At 49.2% G+C, this 27086-nt stretch overlaps 1 protein-coding gene across 2 annotated transcripts in view; it reads right to left on the bottom strand.

Moving 5' to 3' along the window:
• The window catches only part of SYT6 (synaptotagmin 6), a 32231-nt gene extending 5401 nt beyond the window's left edge, over nucleotides 1-26830 (bottom strand). The window contains exons 1-6 of one of the 2 annotated variants that reach the window (XM_086765355.1): nucleotides 26740-26830; nucleotides 12384-12637; nucleotides 9694-10252; nucleotides 4243-4363; nucleotides 2633-2804; nucleotides 1857-2007 (exon numbers count right to left, since the gene is read on the bottom strand). In XM_086765355.1, the coding sequence (XP_086621481.1) occupies nucleotides 1857-2007; nucleotides 2633-2804; nucleotides 4243-4363; nucleotides 9694-10252; nucleotides 12384-12553 (1173 nt within the window). In that variant the 5' untranslated portion in view covers nucleotides 12554-12637; nucleotides 26740-26830. Of the gene's footprint in view, nucleotides 1-1856; nucleotides 2008-2632; nucleotides 2805-4242; nucleotides 4364-9693; nucleotides 10253-12383; nucleotides 12638-12848; nucleotides 13051-26739 lie in introns of those variants that run through there. The other variant, XM_086765357.1, reaches the window with a different exon arrangement.
• Between the last annotated feature and the right edge of the window lie 256 nt (nucleotides 26831-27086).

A 27086-nucleotide genomic window follows, 5' to 3' on the forward strand; every position in this document is an offset into this window, starting at 1 on the left:
TATATTTTAGAAGGTGAGTCATCTTACATACCTGCCTTTGTTTCTCTGAGTTTCATCACAATAATGATGTCTTTTTTTTTTCTATTGATTACCAAAAACTTTACAGGAGACTTTCTTTCAAAGTCCCATCTGCATCTGAAAAATAGTGTAGTGAAGTCGTAAAGTCATATAAATAGCGCCTGGAGAAGGAACTCCTGGCCCTGGGTCAGACGCGGCAGCCGGTATCACGCTGCGAGGTGCCACGGGTGATACAGACCTTGAGCTAACCCATCAAATGATCGATCGCTAAGCATTTACGGTGAAGCTCAGCGGTCACTGACCCCTAGCTCTCCGTGGCGGTGTGAGATGGCATGTGCTGCCTGCCCAAACAGCCATGGCTCGTGTAATGATGCCAGTGTCCTAGCCCAGTGAAAGCCTGGTGCTGCTCAGCACCCAAAGGCAGCGTTGCCGTTACACACAAATTGCACATGGATTTAATTCTGTTTGATTTACACCAGTTCTGCACGGCTGACTGGGGTGGTTGCTCCCAATTTACAGCGGTGCAATATGAGATCACAAAACTCCTCACACAAATGAGTGTGAATTTTCAGATTATACCTGATGTATCTATCTCCGCTGTAAATTGCCAGGTTTTCCCACAGGGTGTAGTTGACCTGGGTCCAGGAAGCGAGAATATTCCTCCGATAAACCAGGGCCCTACGGCCACGCCTCATCTGTGACAGAAATGCCTACCAAGGGACGCGGCAGCAATGAAAGCGGCTGCAGAGCTCTGCTGGGGCAACTGGCCTCACCTCACACGGCTGCTGCTTACAGATGCTTGGAGAAAGAAAGAAACCCGCAGATGAAGCGGACCTGCTGCTGGGACGGGCACGACTGAATTTCAGAAACCAGCCCAAGGAATATGAGCTGGGACAGAGAGCGCTGAGCACAAACTGCATTCTTGTTCGGGGAGAGAGTGGATCTCAAAGAAACATAAGGTTTGATGCACACTAATTCAGCCTACTGTGAAGGATCGCCAAGCCCAGCATTGCCTTCCAGTAGAGCTCAGTATCTGAACTTCAAAGGGAAAAGAAGATGCTTTTTGTTACATACTTAGTCTGTGGCTTTGAGGGAAAACGCCTCCTTAGCCCCAGATCGAGTGGGAGGTATTATTGCCTTTATTATACTATCACTGGCCAAAAATGCTGGCTTTCTTTTCATACCTGAAGTGTCAATAGCATGCAGGCCGTTTTCCACGTCTCTCTCCTCCAGAATTTATGATCTAAATCAGGGAAAACCGGAAGAGCTGTATAGGAGCTTGAGAAAATGGAGTACACGGAGGAAGAAAATGGGAGAGATGGTCAAAACATGGTACCCAGGCATTTCAGCCCTATTTTCTCATCTGGGGCTGCATCAAGTGATCTCTTTCTCTGGAGATGCTTAGAGCAATTACATTTATTCTCTTTGTTCTCCCACAAAGGCTTGGAGATGAGTCAACAAAAAAATCTTTTAGGATGAAACAACTGAAACTTGAAATAGCCGGTATCCCTGGACAATTTGTTCTGCAATCAGAACAGCATTCTCTTTCCTTACTGCTCTTAAACTCTAATTAAAAAAAAAAATAGAAAAAAAAGAAGAAAAACATTACCCTAACAGTCACAGCTGTAAATACATTCCCTCTCATTCTTCCTTGCAAGCTCAAGGAGCTATTTTGAGACAATACAGAGATGCTTGTTTCCTAGAGTTCAATTCTGGTGACAAAATTCCCTCAGCTCTTGTCAGAAATTCCCACGTGAGAGCAGAAGCTCTCTGAAAGCCTTGAACCAGCTCAGTCATGCACAGCACATGCTTTAAAAGGAAAGAATAACTCCACACACCTCTTTGAAAGACTTCTTTACCTCCACTAATGGGTGCCAGTGCGCAATGGGCTTGCGTGGGTACGCCAGCATCTCGTTCCAGTGGTCTCTGCCGAGTCCTTCAGCATTGACCCCCACGCGGCAAACCCCAATAATCTCGTTGTGACCCACTCTGAAGAACAACAGAAAAGCAGCACAATTACCTCTCACTCAGCTGCCCGTACACTGTCTGACAAGGCCTCTGACCCTGTGTTATCGGAGCACCACGAGGCACAGAGCTCCTGAACGTGGGCTGTCGTATCTGCATGACGACAGTCAGATCTCATCTGCGACCGTCAGCACACACAGCCCCAGCACACGAGGCGCTGCCATCACCAGAAATAATTATAACAGCTTCAAAATTATTTGAGCTGTAGATCAGTCCAGATACGGAATCTGGCAGGACGTGTGAAGTACAGCAAGAGTAAGCACAAGTTCAGTAGTGGATAATTCATACACCAGCTGTGTAGACGCTTTCTAAGACGGGATGATGGTTTGCAGGACAGGCAAACAGTGAAGGGGAACATGGTACTCGCTCAAAAAAGTGCCATAAAGCAAAGCACCAGCTACTATTCCAGCAGCTAATTTTCCATGACCATAAATATCAACGACACTCTAACAACAAATCACTAGAGACAGATTGATGCCACAGAGCTGTGCAATCAAGGCCGTGACACTAAGGAAAACAGCTACCGAGCAGGAAAACCTGCACCCAGCGGGGTGTTGTCCCCTCCAGCTCTCCAGAGCCTCCCACCTACCGATCGTAATCCATGACGGAGATAAGCAGACTGACTTGATCCATGTTCTCTGGGGGAATGTCAAAGATTATTGCTTCGTTGTAAGTGGGATTAAGTGTGTTTTTCTTTATGGTGGTTTTCTTCTTTTTCAGCCTTCGCCCATCACAGAGCAAAGACACTTTGACATACGGGTCTGGAGAGGAAGAGATAGGAAAGGCCTTCTGTTTAGGGAGGTTTATTCTGTTACTGTCACAATACAGAAACAGCATTACCAAAGGGTGGAGCGAGAGTTACCAGGAGCCAACGCACTCCACGAGTGCACTTCTAGAAAAGGGGATGTCTGCGTACCCTCCAAACCCACTGTTTCTCATACTGGTGCTAGTGCTGGCATGAAGTTCAGGCACTGGAGAACCAGCACTGTAATCTTCTTGGAAGAAGCCGTTTCCACCAGTTTTTCTGGGATAGGGTTGCAAGTGTAAGGAGGCCCCGTCTCAAACCAAGAGCCCATATTCCTCAGGTGATAACGGGCCCTGAGCTCTCAGGCATTCTAGCTGGCACTCATCGCATGGCCGCAGACAGCAAACCCACTGCTTTCTCCGAAGCAAACAGGCAGGGGGGTTATTTTACAGGGATCCTTTCCTGCACTGCTACCCGAACTGTCCAGTCCCTAACATTACGCAGCAGAGTTACAGTGAGCAGGGGAATGTTAAACCCATTTTCCCAATGTCGGAGAGCAGCAGAAAGAAGAGGTATTAGGGCAGCTCTGCTCAACCCGCTCAGGCTATGAACAGCTCAGGTTTGCTGTAACAGCCACTCAGGTGGTACAATGCATTTTCAACATGCAATGTATTACTACAGAAACACTGAGCTGGCTGCATCCGAAGTCTCAATTTCAGACATTTCATATAGCATCAAGCTCCAACTGAGTAGCAATGTTTTCTTCAAAGATCTTTTACTGTAATGTTATCACCTTTTACACAAGTCATGAATGAAATTACTATGATGTTGAGCTCTGGAAAAGAAACTGTTTTTTATGTAGAAATCCAGAATTTATGCATGCTGAATTTGCAAGCCAGCTCTTCGGAACTGTGAAGGCACACAGTTTGCAGGTGACTTTGGTCATAAGGTTCGAGTACTGGCCACTGCGCAGAGGAAAGCACACTCACCTGGGATTTACCCGGGGACCCATGATCCCTTCCGAATCTTGGGGTGAAATGACTGACTCTGGCTGTGGGGGGTTATCTGGTGAAAATCTCCCTGCTCATATAAAACTGCTAGGGTTGGTATCTGCAACAGATCAGAAGCGTCCAGCCCAAGAGATGCACCAGAGCTTTGACTCTGCAAACCCTCTCGTGGGGTTGGGAAGCCGCTGGCAGTCTCCTTGAATAGCACATGCAGGTGCAGCATCACCCTCCCTGGCTTCACGCCCTTGGGAATGGGTTTAAAAGATAATTCTGCTTTTACAATGTGGTGCATACTTAAAACATGGACCAAGCTTTGTCAGGTGTTTCAGTGAGGATACAGTCTTGGCACCAAGAGGCGCACGCCTGCTATCCACCAAGGCGACCCTGAGGGAGGAGGAGGAGGAGGCGTGGATGCCGTGGGGTCCTGCCCAGCCCTCAAGCCCCTACCTGAGTAACCAGTGATATCCATAGCTTTGAGATTCCTGCATTTAATGACTGTTAAGGTGAGGCGACCTGCAGTTGGCAAATAACAAAGGGAAAACATGATCTCTCCCAGGTCCACGCTTTCCTGTAATAAAGCAGAGAACACATTATATTGGAAACACACAAGAACCAGCTAGGCTGCCCCCCCACCACAATGTTTCGTGCCAGATTCACATGGCACTCATACTGAAACAGGCTTTTTTCTATTCTGCCATTTTCCAGTGAATGACACGTTACAGTACAGCGGTGCTGCAGAATTCATTTTCCAGTATATCCCAATGTTATTTGGCTAAAAATGAATCTAGGGAACAGGAAAAAACCTGTGTCCAAATGTAACAGCTTCAAATCATAGTTAGGGATAATCTTCCACTGCCTTGGTGCGTGCTTCCGACTGCGAAATCGCAGCTAATGCACTCCTCTTTTTCTGCTCCATTGCTTACGCAGAAGTGAAGTGATATCCAACACCAAATGAAGGCCATTAAGGAAATTACGTTAGTATCAAGTTTTGCTTGAATGTACAGTACATATCTTCTGGTGCCAAATGTGTGCCGCTAACATCTGTTTCCTCAAACGGAGAAATGCCGACCATGGAGTGAGAGCGCAGAAAGGTGAGACCTGAACATGTGGCGGTGCCAAAGTTTTCTGGTTGTACACTGCAACACAGCCAGCGACTTTCTAGTATGCCTGCTGCCATGGGTTTGGTAGCAGAGGTTTAGGGACTTTGCTGGTGCCTAACATTTCGGCAGAGGATGCAGGCGGGTCTCAGTAACAGGACAATTTTCTCTGAAGTGGAGCATGAATTACGAGGCGGTTACAGACCAGGGGGTTCGTAGCTCTAACACAGACGAGAACCGTGACGGGCCCCATTTAGCAGCCATTGAGCTTTTAGGTTGTGACATGCTTGTTGTCATTTGGACCACCAACCCCTTTGAGATGCCTTCAAAGAGCTAACAAAAGCAGTACGAGGCACATATACGTACGTATATAAACAGTGAATTAACCAGCAGATGGCACCCAGAAACGTCTGGTAGTTCCTGGATTACACAGAGGCAAACACAATTTACTCTCTTGGTGCCCCATAAAACAACTTTTACACATAGCTCTTAGGGCCTGTTGTACACGCAGGCTTACCTACTACACCCCCTAAAAGCCCATTCCATCATTGCCTTGTTCATAGGAATTCAGGAAAAAAAAATAAACAAACCAAAAGTATTCTTTAAACTAGAAAGCATTATCACCTGAAGTCAGCAGAAAGACTTCCAAATACCTTCCAAAACTGGATTTTAAAAAAACCAACTAACTTATTTTGTACGTACAGATCCCACATCTGTAGAGCAAACAACGCGCTTATTTTTGGAAACAGAGTTTTTGATTCATTTCAATGTGATATAATGATCTGCTGAAAAGAAATTTTAGCTGTTAGTAGTAGAGTGATGGAACTAAAAAGACGAGTAAATGCATTAGGCACTTAAAGCTTTGCTAAGCGTTAGGAGAATAGATCTTGTTGATGGATGAGATTTTTGCCAAATGATTTCCTTCTAGTTCTCTAGTGAGGCAAAGATTAGATATTTATTCCACTTAGACGTGCAGAATACTAATGAACATTATAGAAAAGTCTCGATTCTTAACAAGACTTTACTTGACTAGCAAATAAATTGAGAATCTTCTTTAGCGCAGTGTACAGAAGAAGAAGCGGCAGCCGAACGTTTTCTGGACAGAGCAATGTGTGACTAGATGTGTAAGCACCTAAACAAGCGCTGTCCCAGAAGGGGCTATCTGCTGGTAAATAAGAGTGCAATGCTCTCACCCACTCAGAGTTCCCACTCTGATCTCTCGCTCGCCTTAATGAACCGATGGCATCCTGAACAGCTTTCCTTTCAACGCGACAAAATGACCTCGCACCCCAGCCTCCGTGTCAGTGACGAGTAATGAAACACGTGAAAACATTTACCGAGTTGTAATCGCTCTGCCTTTAGCACCTCTGGATGTGCCTACCAGGAGCTAGATTTCTTGCCTCACAAAATATTACTAAGGCACCTTACTGAGGTACCCGAATCATCTCACCACACACGGAAGAGCTTTCAGAGCTCCTGCAGCTCCCAGCCCCTGGCTGCTTTTCAGCTCTGGCACCTTCAGCGTAACTCCAATAACTCCGCTCTGAGGCGGCACTTCGTAAGGAGCATCCGGCACCGGCAAACGCTGCCCCTGCAGCAGAGCGAAGCTCGAGGGCTGCGGTTCTGCCATTTCACTCAAGTGTCTCCAGCTCCGGTCAGACACTACACCTACCAGTCTTTAGCTACAGACGTTCCTGACAATAGAAAAGGACTTAAAATAAATAATCTGAAATTATGATTTTAAGTAGCTGCTCTAGTCCCAAAGAAATGAGCACCTGAGTCACACCGTGCTCCAGCTGCCCTGGATGCCCTGCCCGCTGCGCAGTGTGTGTTCAGACGACGCGCTGGGCTAGGTCTGTTCCTCCCTACGTCCTCTGCTGTGTCTGTTTGGGAAGGACGAGAGTGGGAGGCCTTGGGCACAGATGTCAGAAGAGAGCAGCCCTATCTGAGACCCTGAGAGCATCCTGTGGGCATCATCTCATCTTCTGTTCTTCTCCTTGCACTGAGAGGGCCTGTTCGGGGTATAAAACCAATGTAAATTGTTCTTTGACCTCATTATATTAGGTCAAAAGATTTTTCTTTGAAACCATAAATACAGGAGAGTAAAGTGTGCCCTGTGGGTACATTATTTTCTTGCAGATTTTGGATACTGGGACATTTCCAAAATTCATATCAGTACCTCTTAGGAAATAATGGAAGCTCTGAATCAATAACCCTTGCAGACTTGAAACCAGAAATGTTGCACTGATTCATAAGCTGTACAATCGTTAATTAAATAGTTGAGTGCTAGCTATTTGAATAGCTTCTATCATTGCTTAAGTGCGCTCCTATCTTCTTACCCACACGATTGACCTAAGGTATCATTAGTCACCCAGAGCTTTCCTTGGGTATTATGAAAACTGTATTTACCTTCTCATTTTTGATTAAGCAGAAACATCCTTGGGTGTGTTACAACTTGAGACGCACCTATATCGGCCCATTCCCAAAGAGAGAACGAGGGGACAGAGCCAAATGCAGCACTCAGCGTTTCTGCGGGAGCTCTGCAAGGCTGCTACACAACACGTCTTGGGTGCGATGTTGTCTCTGTTCCTCTCACATCTTCTTTGGAGGCTTCTCCCTCAACAACACTTCTGTTGGTGTCTCCCCACCTATTTTTGTGGGTTTTTTTTTTCCATTACGTTAGTTTACTTGGCTAGGAGAACATTCACTATTTCTTGCAGAGCCATCCCAGCAAAACACAGAACATACACAGGTTAAAAACCCCATCACCTTCTGCAGCAGCTACGTGTTTTATGTGGTTTTCCTCCAGTCAGACCAAGTGTTATCCCTTCCCAGTTTCACTCCTGCCCACAGCTCTTTTCCCTCCTAACTCCACAGGCTCCCCACACTCTGTCTGCTGATCATACAGCAAGGAAAGGGACACTCCCTGCCACCACACAAGTGACCTCAGCCCAGGATTTCACACCACGGCACATCACAGCCGGCCTGGCAGAGCCAACCGCGAGCAGAGTCTCCAGAGGCAGAGCAGAAGCAAACAGGAAGAGGCCTCCAAGAGGCACCCACGCGTGTGGTGCACCTTCTTCCTCTCCTAGCAGTCCTTCGCCAGGCGAGCGGATGTGCCTGATGCCTGCTTGCCTCCTGCCAGCAGTTTTCCTTCCCTTACCATCCGTTAATCACAACAGACACGGCTATTTCTGGATTGAAAGCCAAGAGCTGTGAACACGCTGCTCGCCAATGCCATTGACCTCCTCGTGGCGATCCCGCGCCTCCCCGTCGCTTGCAGGCAGGATGCTGAAAAGGCAGCGGGGCTGCACCTCAGAGCAGGCTTCCAGCAGCGCCCCGCGGTACCCAGGGGTCACGCATCTCTCCACGTCCTTAGGCAGGCGTGGCAAGCACTGTACTGGCACCGGAGCGTGACGGCCACGCTCTGCACCCTGCGCCCTACCAGGGCAGCTGCTGACCGAGCGCTACCGAGCAGGGCCAGCACGCTGCACGCACACCGCATTTCCCACGGCGCATGGGGATGAGCTCCCGCTCCGAGCCCCAGCCGCGGCACGACAGCACCGGGCGCAGTGCTGTGCGCACACCGGACCTCACAGCTCTCCTGGAAAGCTCCCACTACAGCGAAGGAACACGCACTAACAGTGCTGACCAGGAGGTACTGCTGGTGAGGAAAAAGCTGCAGAGCTGCAAATCAAATGTCTTTTGATACTGCTGGCCACAATGCAATAAATACTCATCTTTGGAAGTCCCTTCCCCACTACAGAAAGCGGGAGAGCAAACATATGAGATGAGCTATGAAGGAAGCTGCAAGACAGATTTTTGCAAGTCATGGGGTTATGCCAGTCACTGGGAAAGACAACAGGGCCCGTGCTTTCAGCCAGAGGGGTGAGGACATCTCATAATCCAGCTTCAGAAGGAACAACACGAAATGACAAAGACTATGACTGACTTGGTGTCCAGCTGCAAAGCACTTCAATCATTTGTTTGCCCTCAGAACGAGCCAGGTCCTCCTGGGAGGACAGCGGAGGAGCAGATATCTATTATGCAGAGGTTAACGTCATTGCTCCTGCACTCAGCGATCAATGTGAGAAAGTGGCTTCTCCTGCCAGCTCCTGCAACGCTGCAAATGGCTGGGACATTTTCTTCTCTGACGCTTGGTTTCGCTTTCAGGAGGAATTCAACAGAACTACTGAAAGACCCACATCAAGCACCGTAAGAGCTGCCAGCAGCACATCAGACAATGAACGCGCTCAGCGCGGCAAAGCCCAGCACCTCCGGTGGGCTGGTAGCAGCCCTCCAGAGCTATTTCCTACCGTTACCACGTGCACGTGGCAGACAGCCAGAACCTGAGACGCCTCTCAGGTCCACGGCAGGCCAGACAGGGAACGTGCTGAACCCCCCAGTTGTTTTTTAGCAAACCTGGTATCAGTGAGACTGTGGGTGAGATAACAGCACGTCACTAAGCAAGGGGATGAAATTCCAGTTAGCTGGGATTCCGGTAAAGCTGACAGGCTTCTGAGTACAATAGCCTTGGCCACTCCTGCGTGCGAGGGCTGTAGGTCTCCAGGGCTAACGATACCACTGCAGGCTGGCAATAAACCCACCAGCCAGCAGTTGTGCGGGACTTACCCCTTTAGGCAGTCCAGCCAAAAAGAGAATCCCAACCTGTCCTGCCCTGGAGCCGCTCACCACACACCCGGTGCCTGTCCTCCACACACACAGGTACCACACGCCACGCTGCAGCACCACGCTGCAAGCGCTCCCAGGGCGGGGACGACCATCCAAAGCAGATACTCACCGTCGTTGCGTACTGAATGTCCTTCCAGACAGAAGTCTCCCGGGAAAGGTCTGAGATCTCAAACAGGTTCTCCAAGATAACTTCTCCTATCATGTCATGTCTGGAGAACCTGTCAAAGTCAAAGACGCTCAGGTGGAGCTTCCTGCTTGCCAGCTCTTCATAGGGCACAGGGAAGTGGAAGGACTCGTCAAAGGTGGGATTCAGAGTCTTCCTGTGGACTCGTGTCTGGAATTTGCGCTTTCTGTCAGGCAGGAGGTAGATCTTCACATAGGGATCTGAGCTGCCACAGAAGTCTTTGGCTGGCAAGTCAAAAGCCCTGAGAATTCGGACAGTCAGTGTCTCATTCTCATAGTCATACTTGAGAGTGAGGTTAATTTTCCCACAGGTCTTTGCTGCCTCTTTTTTGGGGTCCTCAGAGTCAACAGATTTTTGCTTATAGAGTTCAGGCTTAATGCGACCGATGCTGGTCAGCTGCTCAGCCACAGCCGGAGGGTCCATGCCATAGTCCACGCTGGACACGTGCATTTGCCGAGGAAGGTGCCTTTTGAAAGAGATGTGCCTGTAGGAAGAAGACATGACAGCTGTATGGTTTTCCAAGGACATCTCTCTCCTTTTTCTTCCCAGACTACTAACTCTAGGAAAGCAGGGAGAGCACAAGAACGTGGGCAACAGGTGCTCTGTGCAGAAACTGTGTACGTTACGGAAATGAACACCGAAGGGGATACCTCCAGTGGGCAAAGGCACCGATCCAGCAGATTTCCTAACTTTCAGTGCTTGCGGCAAGCTGCATTTTTTCAGCTGTTACACAAGTAGCAGCCCACAGCTAAATACACGAGATCCAACCACTCCTTAGCCAAGCCACAGACAATCCAGTGCGGAGGTTCTTTCTCTCCCTCAGTCCTTAAAATTCCAAGATACTGGCACTAAGTTTCCCTCAGGAAAAAATCCCTTTAAAGCAAGAGAACCATGACTGGCTCAGAAAGTGAGGTTTTGTTCAGAGTATTGCTGCTTCCAAACTTCTCCAATAGACTCTGATGAGAAACCGACAGATATTTCTCGGCAGGGAGGAATGCGCAGCCGCATTGGGAAGCTGTCCCTTGTCTTGAGCTCCCCTTCAGCACAAGGGAAACCGCATGCAAGCAAAGCTTTATCTAAGCAAAGCATAACAGCTTTCTGTGGACTCACGGCATTATTTCAGATTATCTGGTGTTTACAAGAGTGGTATATGGAGTTATTTAACCATACTAAGAACTTGTACCACCAGAGCATTAGCTTTCGGTGATCCGTGGTGTTCAGAGATCTCACTTCTCCTTGGCAGGTTCGTCAGAGGCATTTTGGCCTGGGCTAGGCTAGGCTGTCAGTCAGAGATCCCAAACTGCTGAGGTTGCTCCCCAGCCTCCCCAGGTCTGGCTGCCTGCCTGTGGGTCATGCTGGGCTCTTTTGCTTGAGAAAGTGGATTTGAAACCTTCCCACGTCCCATATACAATCAAGTCCCACTTTGTCCTAATTCAAATCGTAGAATCTTAAGGTTGGAAGAGACCTCCAAGATCATCAAGTCCAACCATCAACCCAATACCACCGTGCCTACTAAACCATGTCCTGAAGTGCCACATCTACGTGTTCTTTGACCACCTCCAGAGGTGGTGATTCCACCACTTCCTTGGGCAGCCTGTTCCAATGCCTGACCACTCTTTCAGTATAGAAGTGTTTCCTAATATCCAACCTAAACCTCCCCTGCTGCGACTTGAGGCCATTTCCTCTTGTCCTAGAGAGGACAATGAGGCCGTTTCCTCTTGTCAAACGGGCTGAGCTTTTGTTTTCTCCTCCATGGAAAGCAGAATGAGCGTGTGCATAACAGAGAGGCAGTCAGCTGTCCAAAAAGTGGTGCAGTAAAATACAAGACTATGTGGCACAATTGCAGGTGGCACCACGTTGGTTTTAACTCCACCTTCTTCAAACAGAACGCTTGATCGCTGCCTTATTAATTCGGCAGTACTGCAGCCAGTTTCTGAGCAATGTCTGTTTTCGCAGTTGCTCTCACACACATCACGGGCATGGCCAACAGAGCAAGCAGAAGTGCTGGGGCCCAGCCAGGACCCTGCCATCACTCTTTCCTGTCCTAGATTCACGGCCTTCTGTGTCAAGGAGGAGGTACCGTATTTCCCCGTATTCTTGCCAAGAATGCGTCCCAAGGTTCACACAGCCTTATCCCCATTTACCAGGTATGATGTTAACATCTCCATCCCTGGCTGAGATGGAGACGCGCACCGAGCGCAAGCACTGAGCGCAGCTGGTTGTGCAGTGAGCGATATGTCAATTCTGCTTATCTAATTGTTTCTGCTAGGAGCCACAACAACAAGAGAGCAAAAAGGTCTAATTCTGTCTGACAGCACACCATCATTGATACTTCAGCCTGCCTCTCATGTTGGAACAAAATTAAAGTGGCCAAAGCTTACTGACAGCCTGACACAATGAGGTCAAGTCACAGCAACAGGGTTTGAATCCTTGATTTGTTTAAAGGGCCCTCGGTAAGCTCAGCTTAACACATTAATTGGCGGATGACCAGTCTTTGGAAAGTAATCCAGCATGTAGGTGAGAGTGCTCTCCTTAGCCTTCCTGAAGGCGTCCGAACCTCCGGCCCCATCCACTGCTCCTCCTGCCCTGCCTGCAGAGCACGGTGACCCGCTCACCTGGTGGAAGACGCAGGCTCCGTTGTTTGCCTCTGCATCCGCGTGCGCCGCATGATGTGATCTTTCATGGACATCTGGACCTCTGCAGGGATGTCTGGTGATGTGTGGCTGATCTTCACTGCTGCCTCCAGGAAACTTATGGCACCCGTGTCCTTGAGCTTGTCTGCCATGTTCTCCTTGTTGCAGTCTGCCTCGCTCTGCAAGACGGCCAGGTTAGAAGAGAGGGCCTTGTTCCTCCAGGGAACCCAGCACAGCTTCCAAAAGAGAAACAGAAAAACTGCCACCAGGGCCAGTCCACACACAATAACTATCACTGCAAGGAGGCTGACGGAGAGCTCTACACGGGGAGAGAAGGCAACAGCGACAGGGGGAGGGAGGAACGGGAAGGGAGGAAAGAAAAGAAAAGAAAAGAAAGATGGTGAGAAGGCTGTGAGTAAAGGGAAGAAATGGTCCAAACTGACTTACATCACAACTAACAGAGAGCTCTGAGCAGGTTCAGCAGGCGAGAGTCAAACCCAAGTGAGCATCCCCTGACAGATCTGGGACCGCTTCCTGCCCCAGACACATCTGGGGAGAAATGGGTGTCTCAGATGGCCAGAGCAACAAAGTTTCATACCGTGATGCTTAGATTGGCCATAAAATATTATCCATGTTTTGTGGCATTAGCAAACTGCTGAGCCTGAAACCGAGAAGAGTTGCAGAATTAAATGATAGAAACAAGCTCCACTGTTGTACCAGCAGAAACTGCCTTGTCGCTTCGTACCACAGGTGTTCAGACACTATATTTAAAAAATCTAGCTACCGTGATCCTGGAAGCAGATTGTTGTCAGCCTATTAATGCTCAAAACTTGTCCAGATGTGCCCATAGGGAATAAAATGTAAATACCAAAACAAAAAAGAAAAACCCAAACCACAAGCTGTTGATGCAGTGAGGCCAAACATAGGAGGAGGCTGTACAGAAAGTCCCACACATTCCTCCTTATGCCGAAACGCACAGAGGCTGTCTATGTTCTCTGACTCTCTGAGTCACTTTTACCTCATACGCTACGTATTTCAGCATTTCAGTCTTTTTCTGGAGGGGAAAGAGCTTCCATACCTACGGCTGAATAATCAGGAAAAAAAGGAGGAGATATATATATATATATATAGCTAAATATATATGATCTAGGCTGTGAAATGATTCACAGCACCTCAAAAAGAGAAAACTTTGGCTATTTTTCATTCCTTTCTTACCCAAACCAGAATTCCAAGAGTTCAGAACCCCAAAGAATACCAGTCCCTGAGGATGAGAACAGGTTTTGCTCTGGCGTCTGCAGTGTCAGGACTCCGGACGATGCAGCCGCAGATCGAAGTTCACGGACAGTTCACTGATTGCCCGCTGTGTTGTTTGTGGGGCCAGTGGAGCCAAACTCCTGAAATTACCTTGGTGCAAGTCAGAACAGCAAAGCAGGCCAAAAAATGCCAAACACTGCAGAAGTTTATCCAGAATAACCATTGCCTCTTACTGCCCTCTGTTTATGTGTACGCTTGGACCACAAATGTTTTGTGTCACCACATGAAACAGACAACAGCTATGTAACGCACGACCCCAGAGCCGAGGAACAGCCAGACCCAGCTGTGCTTCTGAGTCCTGAAAGCTGAAGTGACCTGTAGTGAGCACCAGCCTCCCGCCAAATTAACTGCAGGGGGACAGGACCAGGTTGAGCTGCTAGAAAGCGAGCGCATCAGCGTGGAAGGGGATCGGCAGGACACGCTGCCTGTCTCCTGCGGCACGGGGCCAGTTCCCAAACCAGAGCGGAGCCCATGTCGGGTGGGAGGCGTGGGACGGCAGCCCCAGCACCCACAGCTCATGGCCCGGTGGGACACGGGCGCCCATCGCAGCACCCCCGGGAGGGGAGCCGGGTCTGTTCCTGCTCCCTTGCCGCGCGCAGGGCGGCCCTTTGCTGAAGCTGGTGAGGGCACGTTCACTGCTGCAGTAGGACTGGCTCTGTTCTGGCCGTGAGAGCTGCCAGCATCTCCTCGGAGCATGTCCAGATGCACTCAAGGCAAAAGCTTCTCACCTCCACGAGCTCTAAGAAACGCTAGACTCACTCAAAAACTGCATTTAAAACAATCTCCCACAAAAATCCATCCTTGCCAGGCAGCTTAGCTCTTAGAAGATAAACCGAGAAACTCACATCTGTGCTTCATCTTAGCTACTATAAATGTGACATCTGACATATGCTTTACCTTAAATAGAAGCCGTAAGCAGAGCTGCTGTTTCCTTTGGTCATATAGTTTAGTTTTGTACTGTTGTAATCAGACATTTAATGTTTAAGGCTTAGAAAACATTTGAAAAATGAGGAAAGACTAAATGTTTACCTTGACAAAATAGCTGAATGTAAAAATAATTTTAAAAAATCAAAAATAAAACCCTGCAACCATCATTGATGAATCATAAGAGCAAAATATTTGGGAACCCATTTACATCGTCAAACTTTGCTAATGTGCTACAACAGCTACTACACATTTAGGGGTTTTGCATCAGTTCGTATAAATGAAATCTCAAGGAAGCATCAGACACAAAATGTGACGTCTACACCAGAACACAGCAGTTTGCTGAACACCTGGGAAACCATCTGTTGTTTCTGATATCCCAGAGGAAACACACTGTTTTTCCACAAAATTACCCGGCGTGGCAAATTCCCAGAGCTTGAGGCAAAGCTTCCCGACTGCCCATGGGTTCTTTGACTCCAGAGGAAGGGCTGGAAGCTGCCAGCAGGTGCAAATGGTAGAGCAAATGCTATCCAGAAGTTTTTGCAACTTTTCCTCTCCCTCACCAGCCTCCCGTACAGGTCAGCCTGCACCGTTTATTTTCTGCTGTAGCTCCCAGGTGGAAATGCGGATTGCTGCTGGGGTCAATAAACAGGTCCCATCTTATTCAATAATAAATAGGATTGTACGAGTCAGCAGTGGAGCTTCCTTAGAGATTTGACTCAATGCACTCTCATCAAAGCAGAGAGCGCAGAGGAACCGCTTTCCTGCACTTTGAGTTGTCCTGGAATTGTGCCCAGGAAACTCAGTGTCAAAAAGTTTCCTAAGAAAACTTCAGAGCCGGGACTTTCGGCCGATATGCCAACACTGTTACAAAGGCAATAGTTGCAATGCAGAATCTATCACTGCTGGGAGTTTTTACGTGACAGAAAAGTTTCTAAGATGCTTCTGCCTATTCCAAGAAGCTATAGAGCGTGCATGACTCTGCTAGCACACCAGACTCATTAACGGAAAAAATCAGAAATAATCAGTTATCCCTTCTGAAAACCTGTTGCCAGCTGGAGAAAGGCCTTAGTTCACGTCACTTCTTGGTGAGATGGCATTCATAATGTATTTGACAGAATTCACAGATACTTTTATGCATGACCTCCCACTCTTTCCTCTGACAGCTCACATAAAACACAAGTAGAGGGATCAGGATTTTACAGACATTTTTTAAGCATCTGCCTGGGAAGAATTTTGATTTGTCTAACGATGACATTGAATTTCCCAAGAACTTTTCGTGACTTATTAAACTTAAATACCAGTCAGACAGAGTTGACCTTAATTGATTTAATGAGCTTTCTCTTATGAATTTGAAAATACCAGTTACTTTCAAAAAATATCTAGTATTCGAAATGTTATGCTTTAAATGTCCTTTAGCTCACAAGAAACTGTAAAAATAAGATAATTCCTTATCTTTCAGAAAATGTCCCAGCGCCAGAGGTTGCTTGGCTGTTCCTGGCATGGATGGAGGAAAGGCCTGTTCCCTCAAGACTTTTCCAAAGACAGAACAGACCAAAAGGACACCTCAACCCAGGGAAAGGTTAGCTCGTTTGTTTATATTATCCCACCCTGTGCAACATTCAGAGCCAAGGCTTCCCGAGCAGAGAAGCAAGAGGGATGTGTCTGTGTCCGGCAGCAAGGAAGGGCTCCGTCTAACACAGCACGGCGCAGGAATAGTTCAGCCTGTGCTTTACCAAACGTTTCCCACGTCGCTGGACCCTCCTCACTGCTCGCGGCATCACCATCCTCAGCAAGGGACGGAGCCACGCTATCACTCTGAGAAATGTCACATCTGCGAAAAATGCAACAAGAACTGTGTTTCTATTCTATTCTCCTCAAAAAAAACAACAGTGTGTTATTTGTCACTCTGTCATCAGGTGAGTAGGGCCGTACGAGAGGACAACGCCTTCAGCCATTCCTCATCCAGTTCTTGTCCAGCTCAGTGCTGATACCTCATCCCAGCTCCCTTGAGAGACATGGGAGAAATTGCCATGTTGGAAAATGGATTTTAGTACAACTTGTAATTGAAAAGATACAGCTTAAAAAGAGGAGGTGGTAAATACAAATTAACATGGCTATTTTCCAGTCTCGCTCCCCCTGGGAGCAAGACCTCCTTCCCAGAGGAACGCTCAGCTGGAAGCTGCTGTTGGCTACAGAGCAGCAATGACAAAGCTCTCGCATGACTAACGAGGAGGGAGGGGAGAACAAGCAGCAGGAAAGACACAGACACGGACGTGAACAGTTACCTGCATTAGCTGACACACGAAGGATGTGGCAGCGAGCTTGCATCTGCCCGGTGGAACAGAGACAGCTCCTTCAGGGGTGGCCTGTCTTGCTTGTGGAGATCTGTTTGAGCTAGAGGTTTAGCACGGTGTATGGAGCTAAAGAGAAATGGTGAATTTGTGAGCCCCTGTGTTTCTGCGTGCACCCTAACTCCTCAGAGAGCTGAGCCTTGGTCCCAGTCTCTACAGACACACAGCGCTGCTATGTCTCACGGCAGTGCCCCAGAAGTGACCATCGCCAGCCACCACCAGCAGGCAAAGCAGAGGCCTTCACCAAAGTGTTTCCACACCAGGAGAACCAGGCAAAGGCTTCTCTCAGCCAGGAATGACCTTTTGATGAAATGTGCCGCAGATTCCCCACCAGAGCAGCTGACGGAGAGAAAAAGAAATCCCTAAACCAGAAAGCCACTTGCTGCCAGGACAGATGTGAGCACGTCCACAGGACGGCCCACATGGATCATGGACTTTGCTCTGCTTTCCTTTAGTTAACAGGAGAGAAGCAAGCCGTGCCTGAGAGGCTAATGATAAATGATTATTTGTCACCAGGTGTGCAGTAGGAGGTATCATTAAAACTGAGTCAACGGAGATGCTAATCTCCCAGCCCTGCAGCCTGGCATAAGGGAAAATAATGAATCAAAGCTTCAGAGAAGGCACAAACAGCTTAGACCGACTTGTCACTAAACAGCACTGCACTTTGGCTCTCTTGCAGCGGAAGCAGTTATGTATCTGCAAAGGCAATGGGGGTGGAAAGCAGTGAGAGGCCGGCTGGGTGACGCTTGGTGATTTGGCCCCGGATCGTCCCACCGTCCCTCTCCTCTGGCAAAGAGCAGCACCCTGCTCCCAGAGCCATCGGGAGCCACGGCCAGAGCAGCACAACAGCAGGAATGTGCAGAGACACCCCAAGTCAGTGGCAAGGGACACAAGCTGAGAGACCAGGTTGTATTCAAACATTTAAATGCAAACAAGTTTCAGGACTGTGAATATTTGGCGGAGGAGCCAAGCAGTGAAATGCTCTTTGACACAACAATCTCACTGCAGAAAAGACCTGAAGCCGACAGCGAGCAATGGGGATGCCAAGAGCAGAAAGGAGATGATCTGAAACCTATCCACTCTGCCAGCAAACGATCGCATTTCTCTTTTGACTTGACTTACTGGGTTGTGTTTTAACTGGTTTTGTAATATCTAAAAACCCTGCTATTGAATCTTCAAAAAACTCACAGGATGGCTCTAAATTATAAAACTTCTGAGAAGGTCACTACTTTCTACTGCCTTTCAAACAAAAGGGCAGGACAAAGAGGAATGGAGCAATTTGAAACTGTAAAGCTAAAAGCAAATTGAGGAAAGGGGAATAATTTCTCGCTTAGTCCCACCCCTCCCTTGCCCCGGTAGCTCATCAGTGCAACTCCCCGATTTGTTTCATCTTGGGTAGGAACTAATTACGAGAATATGGTGGAACTACCTTTCAGCTTTATGTCCCTGATGACTTCGTAATACCCAAACTGAGTTACCAAAGGGGATAATTAGCAAAGTCCAAACAGAAAACAATTAAGAATATGACAAAGCCATGATTACAACAGTCTATTAACTGCAAGACAACACCAGTCTAATTATGGAAACATTGACTTTTGTTACTGTGAAGTAGCTTGCACGATCATTAAAGAGATTCACACATAATTCTGAGTTTAATGTGAAGAGTTATATTCAATATCTTGACGATGTAATTTAGCTTTCCTTCCACCCATGCCCGATAAAGAAAACAAAATCCGTTTGATGGCTCCCTCAGCACTCCAGCACCTATTAGTCATTCCAGGTACCTGTTGGATCTAAGCAAAGTTTGAATACCATGAGTGGAAGTTCAAGGGGACTGAAAAAAATTACATGCTCTTGGCTGAGGCCCAGCGAGGGGCCAGGTTCATGCAGGAGGAGCTCAGCTGTGGCTGCCACCAGCCCCAGGACCTGTGCCACCGGCCGGTGGTGCCCGTCCCAGAGCCCCTCGGCCCCTGCAAGGGCTGGTGCGTCTCTGCAGCCCTGGAGCAGCCCCAGCACAGGCCAGGGTGCTTGGCCCTGACTTTCCGCTGAGGGTGGGTTCTGGCAGACCTGCCGCCATGGCACGCTTGGTCTCACAGCTCTGTCATCACGCGCGGACCCAGACAAAGCCTCTGACCTGATCCTACCAAGAGCAAACGGACATCTTCCCTGTGAGAGGCTCTCACCGGTACGTTTTCCAGTGGCTAACGGAAAACGCTCTGTCTGGTTTGCTCCCCAGCGGGTTTCTTTCAGCTGACCAGCACCTCCCAGCTGTTACGAGCTACGGCTTGGAGCACGTCACGTCCTCCCACAGCAAACACTCCTGGAAGAGCAGCCGCAGGAGATGTCAGAGCCAGGGCAGTGGATGATGGTGATGTACCTTAACCTCGCTCGTACCGGCTGTGCTACTTGTTTTTCCAGTGTAATATATCGACCATTACTTATACCATGTCAGGAGGCATTTCCAGGCTGCTCTGTCCAATTTTGCTACTTCTTCTATTGCAACAGTGCTTGTGAGGACATATTGTTCTATTTCTGTAGACATCACGCATTCAAATGATGGATTACTACAAGAGTTATTGCTGGAGGAGAAGACAGGCAGCTCTGGGGCTACAAAAGACCACGTGAGGCACCCACCAACTGCTGATCTAATTTTCTCTCAATTGAAAAGCATCAGCAATGTAAGGCTGATTAGCTGAGGGCTGGAAATTGGGCATGAGAAACCATGGTGAATCTCGGACGGCTGAGGCAGGGGCGAGCAGGAAGATGTTTCCTTTAATCCTCGCTGTAATGTTTATTTAGCAATGCTGTTCAGCTTTGAAGCTTTACGGAGGAAGGAGCAGGGACTGGCTGGAACAGAAACCGACCGCTAAACCGACACAGCAGCACGGCATTGAGCAGCACCACAGCCCACCCTGAACCACAGCAGGGCAGGGGAGCTGCTCCCTCGGGCAAACGGTGCCCAGCAAACCCCGCAAGGTGCCGTGGCATGCAGCAGCGAGCAGCGCGCTCTGCAACAGGAATTTAGAAAAGGAAGTCGGCTGTCTTATAAATTGTGAAATGCTGCATTGGACGAGAGGTGAGCTGCAGCAGTGTGTAGCTCTCAGCCAGCTCCCTGTCCCCTCCCCAAGCACGCCACAGCCATGGGAACGGTGACAGAGCAAATAAGGATCAGGTTGTCCCTGTCACCCAGCACTGCCTCAGCTCCTGTGTCCTCTGTGGGGGCCTGCAGCGCGCAGCTGCGAGAGGGGAGTGTCGCGAGCCTGCTCACCCCTTTGCCGAGATCACGTCCAGCGGCCAGGCCTCTGCTGAGCCCCTGGTGTCACTTCCTCAGGCCTACCTGCTGCCATTGGGTTGTCATGTGCAGCCTCAGCAACACTTCCCTTGATTTACTGCTTGTGTTCTCCGGGCAGCTATGAGCTACAGGAGCATGTCCTGAAATGCTCTCAAGCTAGAGAAGTCATTAGCGGCTGCCACTCCAGAGCCTGCCTGCCGTCAGATCGCTGTTCACACACGGCACAGGAGCCCGTTGCGCTGTGAAGCACTGCAGCAGGGCTGCTGCTCAGACGAGGTCTCGGAGGCGCGGGCTGTTAGTGAGGGAAAATATTTCATCAGGTTCTCAGCAGATGTTAAAGGATTGGGTCAGAAAACAATTACGGGTGCAGCAGAGCTTCTGCCATCCCTCAGACGTTATCTCATGCTGTGGCTGGTGAGAGGGCTGCAGACCAGCCCCCATTGGGCAGCCAGGCCAGGAGAGCGCCGGCCCGTACCCATCACCTGCCCACGTTCTTGGACCCCCAAACGGCTCCTATCCATGGAGTGATCCAAGCCATGGGAGCAAGTGTCAGCGGTCACCTCTGGCTCTGCCTGTAGCCACCTGCACCCTGCTCAGAGCGCGGGGCGCCTGCCTGCTTGTCAGCTCTCCTGGCAGGGGGACGGGGAGCGTCGCCCAGCCGAGGACAGTGCTGCATCCTTAGAGTACGTGGGAGAGGAAAATGAAGCCATAGAAATACCTGGTAACACGATCCATTCGGAAAGAAACAAACCAGGGTGGCTTTGTCTCTTGGTAACCTGAGATTCACTGGTTATTCCTCCCAGACGTCCAGTGCAGCACAATGTTATGAAATATCCACAGAGACCCCAGGAGCCTCCCGCACCGTGCGTGCTCCCGCAGCACTGGTACCCTCTCAGAGCTTCTCTGGGCGAGGGCAAGTAGCAACTCCAGCTCCTCGTCGTTGCGGAGCACGCCCAAATCTGGTTTTGTTTCTCTGTGTCAACCACAAGTCATTTCAGAGAAGACAGCACAGTGGAAGTGAGCTGAAAACAACGTGAAAGCAGGAAGAGTTTGCACAAGTTGTTTTACACCAAGCACTTTCACACTCAGCTCATCGGCAAACTCCCTCTCGAAGCAGCAAAGGGGTGGAAGCCCTCATGACATGAGCGCTGCAGACGTTCTGAGAGGAAACATTCACCGAGTCTCCGAAATGTCCCCTTGGAAGCTCTGCGAACTCAGCCTTCCTCCTGCACGAAGCTAAAAGGAGATTTATCCTGGTCATGTGCTTCCGCAGCCCCTGCACACCGAGTCCCGCGCTATCGGCGCCCACCAGCTTCCTCCTGCCAGCGCGGGCTCCGCGGGAGCCCAGACTAAGCCCCCTCGTCTCCTCTGCACGCCCGGCTGTGCAACGGGTTGCAGGAAGACAGAGACACAAATGCTCACGCTGGCTGTGCCAAAGTTTCAGTGAGATAGAAAAAACTTCTTAAAAATTAATTTGCTGCTACCACAGGGCTCCTGCCATGCAAGAGTTTATTGGAATGCAGACTATAAGCTTCAAAGGGAAGGATGAATCAGAAGCTATTTTGAGAGTAATTATATAAGATTATAAAATTCAAACCATCTCATTATTGCACGTTAAGTATGAAGACAACCTGCTTGGAGACCTTGCAGGGATCCACGTTTCAAGTGACTATCATCTGTGGTCCAAGTGACTATGATCTGTGGTCCAAGCGCAAACAGCAACCTCCTAACTCCAGTCCGCACAAAACTTCCTTCATTAAGCAATGCCAGGGCTTTTTTCACCATTTACTGTAATTCTCCAGGGGATGGGAGAATAACTGGAACATGAGACATGGACGACTTCGTGCGAAGTTTTGTTCCCTTAACAGTTGTGTAAGTTGTTGTCCTCAAAACCAGCCATCAGCTGGTTAGCAACAGTACTTGCGAATTCCCAAGTTTTATAAACTCCAGTTAAAATTATAATTAAGGAGAAAACATTTAAGCAATAAATTTGTACATGAATAAAGTGCTATTCCAGCAACCCCAGCCGCAGCACAGGGAGCAGCCTGGGTGCGGGTCCAGCCGGGAACCCGACTCAGTATCCCCATGCTGCGATGGAGGCTGCGACAGCTCGTCGCTGCAAGACGGGGCCCTGGACACATTACCTGCATTGTGCACTGCCCACAAGAAGGAAAGAGAGTTGTTTTTAATTTTCCTTACATGTCCAGGCTACAGCTGAAGCTCCTGCTATGCCTTGGCACAGAAGAAGCAGGCGCACGGGTGGGAGGGCTGCGAGCTGCTCGCTCCCTCGGGGAGGGCAACACGTGTGTGACAACAACGTGTGCGTGAGGGCAACGCGTGTGCCGTCCTTGTCCTTGCTGCACCCCAGTGCCCGGTCCCTTGGGGGACCATCACACTGATGGTCTGAGCTGAGATGGTCTGCATTACACAGAGAAAAGGTGGAGAAAGAGAGGCGATCGTACCCTTCAGTGCCTGGCATTTTCCAGTGTACGGTTTGGCAATTTTATCACCTGGGGAACAGACGGTGAACGCACTCGGACACAGGAGAGGGAGGTGCACCGATCCCTCAGGCTGAGTTTAAAAAAGCAGAAGAAAAATGTGAACAGAGTAATTCAGAGGGAAACACCAAAGGTGATTTTCAAGTGCAGAGTCAACAAAGAGGTGCTCTACACACGTGTACGTATACATAATAAAAAAAACCAACCAAACAAACCAAACACATACAAATGTCTAATACACCAAACAAAATATTGCAACTAAGAGACCTCAGTAGCCTGGAACTTGTGGTTTGCTCACTGAAATAGAATGGAGAAAGATTTAACTGGGGGGAAAAAAAAAAAAGCAAAGAATCATGAATAGCTGACAAGCAAAAGACATCTGAATGTGTGCTACATACAGGATAAGCCTCCACCATATCAGGTTCTGGACAGTCAAAACCATCCCAGCCTCCCGCTCGGCTCTGCCAACAACCAGTCTCTAATCTGTCCTCAGCCTGGGCGCCCCAGCTGGGACCTGGAGACGAAACCCCTCTTCCAGCTCCGCTTTGCCCACTAGCGACTACGGGCTTCACACACGCCGCTGAGAGGCCCAAAGCAACACCCCGAGAAAGTAACCAACACACATCAACGTGGCCGTGCCCCAGCGGAATGGCTGGACCAGAGGAGACTGACCAAAGGCTCCTGCAGACCAAATATGTTGGTGTTCGGGGGTGACTGACCCGCCGGCTGATTCGGACGTTCCCTCCAGGCTGCATCAACGGCACATTTGTTTCTCAAACTTTTGTTGGCATGTACAACCCAAAGGAGAAATTTGACCTGTCAGCAAGGCAGCATTTCTGTTATCAAAAGTGACAAAAAAAAAGAAAAAAAAAAATGTTCCAAACTGAAGGAAATATTCCCCAGTGATTCAGGCCACTTTGTGTCTTAATCAGCTGTTCTCTGGAGCGTTATAAATGAGATAGTAAGAGCTGTCATTGCTTTATGCCGAACTGATGGCAATCTAATGAACTACTATAAGCCACACTGCATATAATTATAGCGCATAGCTGTGTGCTAGCCCCACGACATTTTATCACAATATGCTGCAGCAACATCTGTGAACGACACGTGCTGCCCTGGGCCGAGGCGAATGGATGCCGCGTGTCGTCGTCCCGCTGCACTGTGACCCCATACGCGCAGGGCCCGCGCCGAGCCCAGCTATGCGGGGAAGCCTGGCCAGGGCTGTGGCGCCGGGGAAGCCACTGTGCAGACCTGCTGAAGCCGGGCAGAGCCGGGCAGAGAGCAAAACACCGTCACACAGACGCTTCTGGGATGGAGAAATACAATTGGGTTTCAGGATGCGGTGCAAACAAAACAAGCGAAAGCTTTGCACTGTCACTCTCTCCTTTAAGTGACCAAAGACCCTGGACCTTAAAATTTCCCTTCAAATCCCTGGTCAAAGCCACAACTCTCGTGCACCAGGGTCAGCAGCACTTCGGTGTCCCAGCCGCCACGCCAGAGCTGCCGTCTCTCTGCCCCCTTCACTCTCTACATTGAGATTCGGGTTGGAGGAGATGCTTGCCTGTGGCTCTCTCTTTGACTCCATTTTGGTTCAAAAACCCCAAGATCAGGCTGCCCTGAAAAGACCTCAGGATAAAGATTGACTGGGAGCAGAATCAGAGCCTCTTCCCATCCCTGGCCACAGCCCAGGAGGGTGAGTGCCGCTGCGAGCGCTGGTCTTCGTCCCAGCACAGGGGCTGCCAGCCCTACAATCTGGGGTCACGCGAGAGGACACAGCCCCAGAACCCAAAAAAGCAGAGCTCAGCCCAGGGAGGGCAAAAGGCCCCAGGTGTGGGACAAGGCGGCCCGGAAAGCTTTCCACAGGCTTTCCTCCGGCTGAGTGTCCCCCTCCCAGAGACACAGAGGCCCTCCAGTGACCGGGGGAAGCATGCTGGGAGAGCTTTACTGCCTGGACCTGCCCCACAGCAAACCCAAAACCAGAGGTGCTGGATTCATCCGGAACTCTCCTGGCTCCAGATGCTGGAAAGAGCGGGTGAAGTACAGATCTGTCTCCTCAGGGGTCAGGTTGCCAGTTAAAGCCATCTAGACCCCGAATGAGCACGTAAGCCCCCGCCATGCCCCCTCTCCCTCTCAGCTTGTTGTGCTGATGGTACCTGGCACACAACAGTCTGGTCTGTTGGGCTCGTTGGAAGCAGGCTCTGTGCGGGACACAGAGCAGCTGGGAAGGATGTCCCAGCCACCGGCCTGCGCACCCGCATGGGACGGCTGCTCGGGCCACCGACCCTGCACTGCCCGCCTGGGCACGCAGCGGTCCTGAAAAGAGCATTTCTTTGTTCAAGCTCTGCTGAACGATCAGGGAACTTCCCCCCTGAACAGCTCTGCTCCTGTCATTAGCTGCTGCTGCTGCTGCTTCCATCCACTTTAACAAAGACAGAGATCTTTAACCCCCAAAATGTTCCAGTCACGCGCGCAGGCTGGGCTGCCTGATCCCACAGGTATATTTCCAACATTCCTTTTTCCCTTTTTTGACAACTTGTATCACCCCATGCCACACAGCTCAGAGTCCTTTAATGTGAACATTTCGGCCAGAGACCAGAACTGAGCTCAAATAACTCTGAGCAGTCGCTCGCAGACATGCAGGAGGTGAAGGACTGTGTATGGAAGGAGCGCATGAAGGAGGTGCTCGCTGCTCTCGCCTAACGCCGTGTGGATACAAGAGCACTTGCGTTTCTCTGCAGCAGTTACAAACACACGCAGAAAACCAGAGCAATACTACATTGCCGGAGACACCGGTGTGCTAGAATTTCCAGGCAATTATTATTCCAGGGAAGCAAATACTCCGGGACAGTGTAATAACGGCTTTGAAAGGGCTTGTATGAACTGAGCTTCGGGTACCCTGCCTTTACTCCTCATTGCACAGTTTCCTGCGATGTTGTCAGACACTAACCTGCTACAGCAAAACAAACTGAACTCAATACAACGGCAGCCTTAATTAGCACCCACAGCTTCCCTGTGTGCAGGACACCCTGCAGGATAACTTTCTTTTTCCACAGACACGGAAAATGTACAGTTACTGTACAATCACTCGAAATATCCCTTCTCCGTCCCTCTAGAATGCCATTTTGCAGTGTACAAGTACAATTAAGGACAGTGCATGGCAGAGAGACAAATGACATCTCCCCCAAACAACTGCCGGCGTAAGCGACGGTTACGTTAGGGAGCCTGCCTGACTGGAACAATAAGGGCTGTCACAGACAGGCTTCCTGATTTTACAATATACAGATAGGAGGGAAAAACAGGTTTTATCATCTTTTAAAAAGAAATAACAACTATTAAAGCTAGAAAAAGCTGCCTAACCAACATGGGATGGAAATCTGGGGTCTAAGGAGGAATATGCAATTGTACCTAGAAACATGAACTGTAAGAAGAAGAAACAGGTAAGAAAAACAAGGACAGCTGAAACTATAGTTAAATGAAAAAATTATCAGAAGAGATCCAGTTATGGCTCTGTCTTTATCTCCAACAATGAATGCACATATGTGAGACTACATGACCATTAGTGAATAGATGCTGCGTGCAGCAGGCTCTGCACATCGCACTGGTGTGACTTCAGCAGAGCAAAGATGTCAAGCAAGAAACACCTGCAAACACAGAAACACCTGCAAACACAGAAACACCTGCAAACACAGAAACACCTGCAAACACAGAAACACCAGCTTCTCAGAGTCATCCGGCAAAACAATGGAGATTGGAGTTGGGCTGTGCCCTGATTTGAACCAGCTAAAAGCACAGGCTTGGTTTCAGTGAGACGTGGGGAGAATACTGAAAGCAGAAGAAAATGTTTCAACGCCAAAGACAGAAACTGCTGAAGCAAAATGTTAGTTAAGGAAAAAAGGCTCCATATTAAGAAAAAAAAGGCAAAAATTAACAAAGTAACTCCAGAAATGCGGACTTACCAAAGCGGTGTCTGCTCCTCAGCTCAGCTGCTGTCGCTGTCCTCAGCCTGCTCCCGCTCCCAGTTAACACCAGCAACGATCTGCCTGCCTGTTTCTATGGAGTTTCAGATGCTGATCCTTGACTATGCATGAGGCTACTGCAGCTGCACTGGAACAGGCTCTGAGGTCCGCAAAAAACCTCCAAACACAATTAGCCTCCCTGCACTGCCTCAGGAATGAATCAATCAACAGCAATTAGGCAGATGCGAACCTGCATCTACGCAGAGAGGTGCTTACAAAGCGCCGAAGCACACACGCTCCACACGCTCCGCACAGCTCCCTAGGTGCGTTTTGTTTACCGGGACCAT

The sequence above is a fragment of the Chlamydotis macqueenii genome, chromosome 23 (genome assembly GCF_036417535.1).
Source record: "Chlamydotis macqueenii isolate bChlMac1 chromosome 23, bChlMac1.mat, whole genome shotgun sequence".
NCBI lineage: Eukaryota > Metazoa > Chordata > Aves > Otidiformes > Otididae > Chlamydotis > Chlamydotis macqueenii.